The sequence below is a fragment of the Nicotiana tabacum genome, chromosome 5 (genome assembly GCF_000715075.1).
Source record: "Nicotiana tabacum cultivar K326 chromosome 5, ASM71507v2, whole genome shotgun sequence".
NCBI lineage: Eukaryota > Viridiplantae > Streptophyta > Magnoliopsida > Solanales > Solanaceae > Nicotiana > Nicotiana tabacum.
This window is the reverse complement of record NC_134084.1, coordinates 110,396,685-110,407,505: the sequence shown is the minus strand read 5'-3', so window position 1 is coordinate 110,407,505 and position 10,821 is coordinate 110,396,685. Positions and strand designations below refer to the sequence as shown.

General features: G+C 34.0%; 2 protein-coding genes across 2 annotated transcripts; both read right to left on the bottom strand.

The window, feature by feature from the left end:
• Positions 1–542: 542 nt before the first annotated feature.
• Positions 543–9,326, bottom strand: LOC142180634 (uncharacterized). Its single transcript, XM_075252691.1, has 8 exons — positions 9,078–9,326; positions 3,847–4,269; positions 3,501–3,745; positions 3,218–3,421; positions 2,050–2,142; positions 1,834–1,950; positions 1,297–1,731; positions 543–719 (listed from the first exon to the last, which is right to left on the bottom strand). The coding sequence occupies exons 2-7, from the start codon at positions 4,256–4,258 to the stop codon at positions 1,384–1,386; spliced, it is 1,419 nt and encodes a 472-aa protein (XP_075108792.1). The 5' UTR covers positions 4,259–4,269; positions 9,078–9,326; the 3' UTR covers positions 543–719; positions 1,297–1,383.
• LOC142180908 (uncharacterized) lies at positions 5,251–7,134 on the bottom strand. Its single transcript, XM_075253011.1, has 2 exons — positions 5,933–7,134; positions 5,251–5,881 (listed from the first exon to the last, which is right to left on the bottom strand). The coding sequence occupies exons 1-2, from the start codon at positions 7,132–7,134 to the stop codon at positions 5,251–5,253; spliced, it is 1,833 nt and encodes a 610-aa protein (XP_075109112.1).
• Positions 9,327–10,821: the final 1,495 nt, after the last annotated feature.

Below are 10,821 nucleotides of genomic sequence, written 5' to 3'. Positions count from 1 at the left end.
CTATAGATACTGAAACCGTCCCTATAGGGATAATGGGACGGTTTGGGACGTGTTCCCAGATTCAGCATTACAATAGATCAACTAGAACGGTTATCTGTAACGGTTTTCAAACCGTCTCCGTATATGACTATTGCAACGGTTATAACTCAACCAATGACCACTCTATGGGAACGGTTTTCTGCTGTGTTGGAACGGTTATAAACCGTTGTGTTATAATTGTGCTAACGAATTTTTAAATCTATTGCGACGGTTTTCGTGATATATTGTAACGGTTTTGTTATATATTGGAACAATTGTTTGTATCCTATTGCAACGGATATTGCAACATATTGCAATGGTTATTATAGGGATGCTATTGTTCTTTACTAGGTCTATTGGAACGGTTATATTGTCCGTTGCAACAATTCACTATTGTAATTTGTAATATTTATGGAAGCAAAATGAGGCATATTTTCTAATTTTCCTACGCAATGAAATTTTACACATCATAACTTGTAGAAACCACAAAATAAGATTAAAATATCTAACTCGCATTATCCATATCCAAAAACAAAATATGAATACATTGTTTGATCAACAATTCAAAAGTCAAAATAGATGAGTTTTAATTTCATACAAAAAGTTCTAAACCAAAATATCCTTGATGATAGATAGTCTAATAACGATCAACAAAACTCAAGTAAGGTCTTCATCGCTGCTTTCATCCGCAATCGATGCACCTACAAAATTCAAGCACAAATAGTTAAACAAAGAAAGTTTTAAGAAAATTGAATAATAAAGTGTTGCTAATTAACTGCTCTTCTCACACATGGAATGCAAAAAGGCATGGGACGGAAAAGTAACATTAGAGTGTTGAATGACCAATTTGATAACTCAAAAAATTTCTAACTCTCTAAATTTTTAAAATTTTCGGCAAAATTTCCTTTGTAAATACGACTATCTCAAAAAATTTAACCTGCTCAAAACAATATTATGCTATACACAAGAGTAATTTTCAACTCTCCCATCTGTTACAATAATATTTAATTTCTTTAACAACATACAACAAACCAGAATCATCAACAGACAAACCATATCAAACAACTCTCCAGTCTATAATTTTTTAAGCAACAATTTGCCGTAATATCTTCGAACACTATTACATCACAAAACAACATCACAACTAAATTATTCAACCTGCTCAAGTAACAGTCACTCCAATCGCAACCTCATTTAAATAATTAAGTGCAGCACATGAAGTACCAACCTAAGACAGTAGATCTCACAAAAATTATTAAATTGTCAATGAGTTAATACCTGGAATGAGTTGGCCTTCTTTGTTGGTAGCAGTAGAGAGACGATGGATTGGTTGCAATGTTGTTTGCTGAGCAGATAAAGCTTCTCCTAATGAATTATCACCCAATGCCGCAAGAATAATGTTAGCATCAATATCAATTCCTGAACGCTGAAGACGTGCAAGGACATCTGCAACAACTTATTGACGGATAGTTGCCTTTTGTTCCTCAATTTTTCCTCCATTCTTTGTATCTTCTCCTCCAATTTTTGTATAGAATTTGAAGTATTTGAAGATGGTTCAAAATATCCTACTTTCCCTCTCAAAGAAGTTCTTGTAACCCCTCGTCCATACAATCTCAGACGTCCCGAATATTCAGGTCCCATGACAGATGCAAATGCCTCTACGGACTCATTGCCATTTTCGTTTTGTTGTGCTTCAACTTCCTCCATTTCAACCTACAAAGAAAATTCAAAAAAATATAATTCAAGTAAATAAAAAGTAAACAAATAGAAATAAATAATTGATCTCAATATAACATTAATTAAATATAATCGCACAATTTTACTAGTTGTATCTTCATCCGAGGACTTGTATGATCGCCCAACTTTTCGTTTTCTTGTAGCAACGAAGACTTCCTTTGCTGATAAAGGATTCGAAGTTTCCTTGTCTTTTTCCTAGTTACATGAAAGTGAGTTAGCATTCCTAATGATCTGCCATGAACTAAACAAAAGCTAAAATTGAAATATTTTTGCCACGATAGGCTAGTTACACACCAACTTAGAGCGAACTAAAGCAAAACTTCTTTTTCCAGCAGTGTGAGGATTCTTCAAATTTTTCCGATTCTCAATGTTAGTTATAGACATTCTCTGCAAACAGAAAGAAACATCAAACAACAACTTACAAGTAGGACTTGAGAAGTACAAAGTGAAATGCACTGTGGTGGACTATAAAAAATCAGCAATCGATCTTACTGTTAAATGAGCTGAAGCAAATCAAGGTAAAGATTTCTGTTCATTATACATTCATACATCAAATAACACAGTACTCCTTAACAAAGATTTATGTTCAAAATCCATTAAAGGAAATTAAATTGTGGTTGTTGACATGAGTACTATTCTTATATTGCATGAAAAAGCTAGCTGTTGTCGTAGTTATCATATTGATTAATCAACTCTAACATATTCATAATTGTCCACATAAGCCTCGACTTTACAATTATTTTAGTTTCTTCTGCAGATGTCACCAACAAAGGTACCTGAGAATAAATGTCAAAAGCATATTATTTTGATTTTTCAAGTCACATGCTTTGACTTCAGGACTGAATCATAAGTATATTTTTCTTTCAAGGTTGAAAAAACAGAAACCACCTAGCTTTTTTTTCTTTTCTAATTTTTGCTTATCATTTGAATTTATTTGTTTACAACTGCTTGTAGGACCTGAAGGCCAAATCTAGTGCAACATTTCACATAGGCCTAACATAAGTATCATATATATTGCGACAGAGAAGAGGAGCTTTGAAGTTAATCGTGTCCTATTTGGTATGGAAACTTCCACAGAAAAAGTATGGATGTAAAGGCATGATTGCTTCCTGTTTTTCTACTACAATAAACATGAAAAACATCAATCTCATTAATCTCATTATGAACTGCTCCAAAAGCCTCAAACCCAGAAGCCTACGGCCAGGTACTAGGGAAAAGAGCTGCTCCATCAGATATTTTGAGAATGTGTATATGTAATTTAAAAGGAATGAATGAATAGGATGTACTACTATAATGTACCATCTAGCAATTGAAAACATTTACGGCAGCATCCCTGAAGTAGAGAAATAAGGGAAAGACAACAACAATGGCCAAGAAGAAGGAGAAAACTAGAAAGAAGATAAAGAAGAACTTTAAGAAGTAGTTCAAGAAGATGAAGAAGAACAAATAAAAAGTCACATACCTGGAGTTTCTCAGAGTTCCAATACCTAAGGAGTTCCTTAAACTGAGAAACTGGAACATCTTCAGGGATATGTTCCATTCGAGTTTCATCACTTCTATAGGGGTCAAAGTGATCTTTTTTCAATTTACTCTTATGCTTTCTCCAGGCAGCTTGAACTGATTCCAAAGTATATTTTTTTGCAGCTTTAGGAATATCATATTTATCCTACAATTGGTGTCAAATCTGTTAGTGCAGAAAATATGAAAGATTTTCAATCAAAAATTAAAACTTAAGAAGTTCAGACCTTGGTATATTCCCATATATCCTCTTTTGTGTCCATCTTCCTCCAATCCAAAATATCAAGAGGACATAGAGTCGCATTCCTTGCCAATATACCAAGGAAGCTTCCAAACTCTGTCACAACTGCGTCACTAGGACCGACAGGTTGATTTAAGTTGTTAAGTAAAATTAATTTACGCTCATGTCGTCCATGTACACTTTTCATCTTTCTTTTTCCTCTTTTTCTTGTTTGATTAGAAGGGCCTTCAACTATTCAAACCAAACAAAACCACCAAATCACTATTGTTGGTACATTTTTTATGACTGAAATAGGATATAAATATTTTTAGATAAAGACTATAGGTTCTTACCTTGTTCTTCACATTGTTCATCTTCAATAGGAGTTGTAGAATCCAACTGAACTTGTTCCTCTATTACTTGTGTTGTAGGAGTGGTTGATCTTGTTTGTACATAGGCTGTTACTTCTGAATATTGTGGCACTATCAGATTCTCTTCGATGATATTCAGATGCTCTTTGTTTGATTGTCTAGCAGGAGCAACATATTTTGCAGAAGTGGTTGATCTAGTTTGTGCATGGGCTACTGCTCTTGGCAGATTCTCTACAATAATATTAGGCCACTCTTTGTTTGATTGTCTAGCGGGAACAACATATTTTTGGCTAAACGAAGTCCTTATTTGGTTTGCCAAAGATACCATTGTTCCAGGTTTTGTGTATGTTGCGCTTGTCTTTCTTTTGGGCTTTAAAGGTCTTTCTTGACTCATATCTATCAAATCTAATGAAGAATACAAATAAAAATAGCTTTATTAGGTTTTATATAAATGACAATAGTAGAATTCCAAATAAAGTGCAGCTTCGTATGATAAGTTAAGGATATGCATATGATAGTTTCAGAGTAAACTATGGCAATGCACTGCATATGATAGAAGAAAAAATAATAATAGCAATAGGCAGAATATATGTAGCAACAACAAAGTGAAAGATGAACAAAAGAAGCACCATAACTATTATCTTGCCTTAAGTCTACTTTCTTGTCTTAAGTCTTATCTGTTCAAGTTCAATTCACCTTGCTTCTTCCTTAATCATCAGCCTCCATCCAATCCCAATCTGTATCATCTAAATCATCCTCCTCTTCTGATGTTTCCACAACTATATCTTGTGAATTTTGTGCATCAGTTGGCATATCAATAACATCAAGAGGTACATCTTCTCTCGACCATCTAAAATTAATATCGGCTAATCTAGTTGATGGACCTGCTTCATCATTAGGCTCACTCCAAAATGTCTCCCCAACATTAGGAATATTCTCTTCCTCCAAATCATACAAATCAACAGGGACTTTATTTCTTGCATAATAAACATCTTTCTCAATTGGATCCTCCACATAAAAAACTTGATGTACTTGAGATGCCAACACAAAAGAGTCATCAGTACTACATAATCGGTTAAAGTATACCCGAGTTAACCCATATTCATCTACTTCATTACGAAACCAATCACATCTAAATAGTACAACACTAAAGCGGCCCCAATAATCAATCTCAATGATATCCTGAATAGCTCCATAGTAGAGAACCTCTACATCAATGGGATTTGGGTCCCTAGCACTAGCAAAACTATCAGTTGTTGCGGACAAAGTCACTCCACTATTTTGAGTCTTCAACGGGGCATCCCGCATCATTGTATGAAACAAGTAGCCGTTGATAAAATATCCAGTATATCGTTTGGCCAATGTATTAAGTCCTTTAGCTAGCCATCACAAATGATTGGGCACGTCAATGCTTTTTACTTTCTCTTTAAACCAGTCGGCAAAATTTCGACTATGATTTCTTGCTCTTACCCATGCATTTGGTCTAGTACGATTATCAATTAAATTTTTATGTTCACTGCAAGGCATATGTTTCAAATTTGATATATTCGAGGCACAACCTTTTGGCAATTTGGCATTTTTAAAGACTGTGCAAAATCGCCTCTTCTCTTCTGGATTCATGTAGAAACAAGCTTTAGCCAAAGAAATTGTTCCACTTACAATATCTTGTATTGGTTGAAGCTCTTTTCGTATTCCTATTTCTTGCAAATCGTAACGAGAATTTAAATGATCTTTTGACTTTCCATCGATCTCCAATAATGTTCCAAGAATACTATCACATATATTTTTCTTAATGTGCATCGGATCAAGATTGTGCCTCAATTTGTTAGTTTCCCAGTACGGTAGTTCAAAGAAGATGGATCTTTTCTTCCATGGACACTTGTTATCCCGATACCTTTTCTTTTGGCCCTTTCCAAAGACATTCTTGAATTCACGCAACTCTTCGAGGACTTCTATACCCGACAAAGGAGTAGGTGCATGTTTATGATCCTCCTTACCATCAAATGATTTCTTATCTCTTCAAAATGGATGTTCAGGAGGCAAAAATGCCCGATGACCCATGTAGTACATCTTACGACTATGCTTGAGATATTGAGAACATGTGCCATAATTACAAGTGGGGCATGCAAATTTTCCCTTTGTGCTCCATCCAGAAAGCATTGCTAGTGCAGGAAAATCACTAATTGTCCACATTAATGCTGCACGCATTTGAAACATCTGGTTGGATTCGGCATCAAATGTTTCTACACCGAATTTCCATAGTTCATTCAATTCAGCAATTAGGGGTTGAAGATACACATCTATATCATTTCCCGGAGATGACGGACCTGGGATGATCATTGACAACATTATATACTCTGGCTTCATGCAAATCCAAGGCGATAGATTATAGTTCATTAACATAACAGGCCATGTGCTATGGGAAATGCTCATTGTTCGAAACGGGTTGAAGCCATCACTTGAAAGACCCAATCTAACATTGCGAGGGTCGCTAGAAAATTCAGGGTGCAAGGAGTCGAATTCCTTCCAAGCATCACCATCAGCAGGATGTCTTATATTTCCATCATTCGGTCGTTCAGTGGCATGCCATCTCATAGCTTCAGCTGTTTCGGGACACATGAATATCCTTTGAAGCCGAGGCTTTAATGGAAAGTACCTTAAGACTTTTGCAGGGGTTTTGGTCTTTTTATTAGTCAATACATTAACAACATTCTTCCATCTAGAAGACCCACACACAGAACAAGTATCTACATTTACATATTCATTCCAAAATAACATGCAATCATTAGGACATGCATGTATTTTTTCATAATGAAGACCCAAATCTTTTATCATGCTTGTTGCCTTATAGAAAGACTCGGGTAGCTGAGCAAATGGAAATGCCTCTTTTAACAACTCCAACAAGTCTGTGAATGCCACATTACTTATCCCATGAATGCATTTAAATAAGTACAACCGAATTGTAAAACCTAATTTGGAGAAATTTTCACACCCTGGATATAATTCTTCTTTCCCTTCTTCTACTAACATAAAGAATCTTTTTGCATCTTCTGATGGTCCATCCCTCACTCCTTCATGTCCCAAATCATCCTCGACATTTCGAAATGTATCATGAAGTAATCCATCAATATCGTCATACATGTCAGAACCTTCATCATTACTTCTTAGGCATAGAGTCTTTCTCGAGGAAAATCCTTCCCCGTGGAAAACCCATTTATTGTATCCATGAACAAAACCATTAATAATCAAGTGGTCTTCCACCACATTCATATGATGCCAAAAACAATTAGCGCACACTTTACAAGGGCATAATATTTGATTTCCTTAGGAAGCTCGTTCAAATGCTTTATCAAGAAATTTATTCACTCCTTGTATGTACTCATCAGTTGACCTTCGAAGGCCCATCCACCTTTTATCTCCGTTATCCATTAAAATAATTTTATCCTATATAACACCAAAACAACTAGTATAAAATTTGTTTATATACTCCTAATAAAAAATAAAATAATAAGAAAGATAGAAAAAAGTCACTTATTGTCAAAATTATATAGATTTCACTGTTGCAAAACTTAACAGTCACCAAAACCATCACATAAATAGTTACGTAAGGCAAATATCATGATTTCTAATACGAAATTAAAATCCAACAACTAAACCCCAATTTCGCAAACCAAAAATTAGAAAATGTATCATATATAATACTAACAACAGAAAGTAAAATAGTAGGCTTATTAGCAATATTACCAGAGAAAAGAAAAGGAGCATCAAAATGATTTTCCACAATAACGAACAAGACATCGAACATCGATAGCAAATATTTTTAGAAATGGTGGCTATTAAATTCAGATGTGAGATTTCCAATCATGTGTATTCATTATGAAATACTACATAACAAGCCACAAGTATAAGGCACATAATTTCATTAGAATCACAATACCAGATCACTTTATTATAGTTAATTGTAATAGAGAAGGAACCATTCTGTCAAATTCAGTTATTGTATGTATTATCACCAAATTTCTATTTTCCCAGAATTACTATATATCATACAGTATATACTATATAATAATAATGTTGTGAAGATGATGATTGATGTGTGTTGGAAAAAGCATAAGCAAGAAGATGAAAAAGGTGAAAAACTATGAAGGTGATCAAAATGACTATAAAAAAAACACCAGCAGAAAACTCTAAAGAAGAGATCCACTAAGTAATTTGTCCAAAAATAACATAATATCTCTTAATAAGTGATTAATTAATATCATATAAAATGGAGTTCTTTTAGGTTTGAATTAATTTAATAATTAGTCAGTTTTCTTAATTATAGGGATTCTACCATATTTTGAAAAAAGTTACTCTGCTGGAAATTTGTTAATATAACAAAGACTTTGCCATATTTTTGGTAGCTTCCTAGTTCTAGATCCTACTATTGGAAAAGTGAAAAGATGTATTGAGTAGAAAATTAAACTAGAAAGAGAGCTTATTACCTTAAATTGGAAACAAGTGGAAGTCCTAGTAAATGGATTTCTAGTCTAGGCAGTTGATATTTTCCTTTTTTTGTAACCTATGCATCCCCTGGATGCTTCTTGTTAATGAAATACAACTTATTTCATAAAACAAAAAGTCTAGGCAGTTGAAATTAAGTGTAGGAGCATATGAACCAACATAGATTATATTTTATTATACTTGTATTGTAATTGTTCATTACCGAATAAGTTTCTTCCTTCAAACAGTACAAACCATTATTGTCAAGAAAGAAAATGTAGAATAAGACTCATTGTTGATAAAATGTCCATACTAGAAAAAGATTTAAACACGAAACTGGTCAATTCTCAACAGCCCTATCCAAATCCACCAACCAAACCCCCAATTTTACAAACCAGAAATCAAAAAATTATCATATAATACAAACAAAGGATAGAGTAAATTAATGGGTTTATCATAAATCTTATCAGATAAAGAAAACAGAAGCAGCGAAACAATTTTTAGGTAAAACAATTGCGAACAACCACAGAAAATATCGAACACAAAAAAAATACCAAAAAAAGTCCATACTAGAAAAAGATTTAAACATGAAATTGATCTATTCTCAACATCCCTTTCATCTATCCAAATCCACCAACTAAACCCCAATTTTACAAACTAGAAATCAAAAAATTAATCATATAATACAAATCAAGGACAGAGTAAATTAATGGGTTTAACAAAAATCTTACCAATGAAAGAAAACAGAAGAAGCAACGAACCAATTTTCCGGCGAAACAATAGCGAACAGCGAACAACAACAAAATATATCGAACACGGGAAATATATCGATAACCTACATCTGAGATTCCCTTATATTAGCCGAAATGGTTGTCCCTTGTCGGAATGGATCTTCCTTCCGCTAAATTCGTCGATGGTAATATTTTCTAGGTTTAACAAGATGAGAGAGAGGTATGATAGATGCAAAGACAAGAGGGAGACCAAAGGCTTCAGTACTAGTGCGTTTTCTAACTTACCAAATAACCTAAAGAGATTTGGTATTAAAATTTTGGTGGGGCCATCATTTTTTATTTTTTTTAATAAAAATATAGGAGGGAAAGTATGGAGGGAAAAATAAACCGTCCCAATAAATATTTTATTTTAGCAAACCGTTCCCATAAATAACCCTATTGTATTGCCTTTGATAAACTGTCTCCATAGCTTCAGTTATGGCGACGGTTAGAATCCTATTAGAACGGTTTTGCTTCAGAAGTGTGCCAAAAGCCTTTTTACTCTACTGGAATAATTAAAACCGTTCCAACACATAATCTATTGTAACAGTTGGCTAACCGTTGCAAAATAACTGTTCCAATAGAACGATTTTTTAGTAGTGCCCCGCACATTTTTAATTGTGATTATTTGCTTCTATTTTTGCTGTATATGATTTAACTACACAGGTTTATTTGGTAGTCTGGTCCTAGCTTCGTCACTACTTCGCCAAGGTTAGGCTGGGCACTTACATTTTTAGAGCAATCCTCTGTATAGAACTTATAACCATTCACTACGTACTTAGACATTGTTGTGACCTAAAGCCCAGGTCCCCAAGATATATCTATCAAAAATTGATTTACACCATTATTTGGATCATTTACCTACATAGTGCTAAAAAAAATTATAAGTTAGCATAACTTACAAACATTATTAACCTACATAGTGTTAGAATATTATCAGGATAAACTTACAAATTGTTTGAACCACGTATCGAATCTCGTATATATAACATCATGGCCAAATTGACCTATGAAGTGACTGTGACACATCAAATATTTTTAGTAGTTGCATCTAGATGTAATCATAGTAAATTTTATATTTTGATAACTAATAAATCAATACTTACTTGATAAATGGTACAACTTCGGGACAATTTAGTAACACATGAAGTGTAACTGACTTGTACTTCATAGCACTCAAACTTCTCTTACTAACATCCTTAGAACATCGGCCTGGTTGATTGAATATGTTCATTGACGGATATAATGGATCATTCACACATTTGACCGTGTGCCTATTGGGCCTATTCCTAGAACATGGCATGTTACTCTCAAAATAATAAGAACAAAAATGAGCAGTTTCCTTTGCAATATAAGCTTCGTATATAGATCCTTCAATCCTATTCCTCTGCTTAACAATTGTTTGCATTTGCCAATTGTCATACACAATGTCATGTTAGCAAAGAACATTCAAATAAAATAGAAAATTACATCAAACTTATAATATTACCTCTCAAAGGGATACATCCATCTGCATTGAATAGGCCCTCCAAGTCGTGCCTCATGTACAAGGTGGATTGGAAGGTGTTCCATCACATCAAAAAAACACAAGGAAATATCTTTTCCATCTTAGTAGAAGTTACATGAATGTTCTGATCCATCCGGAGTAGGTTTTCTTCCCTTAATGTGGTAGAACACAAGTCTTTGAAAAACAAACTAATCTTTG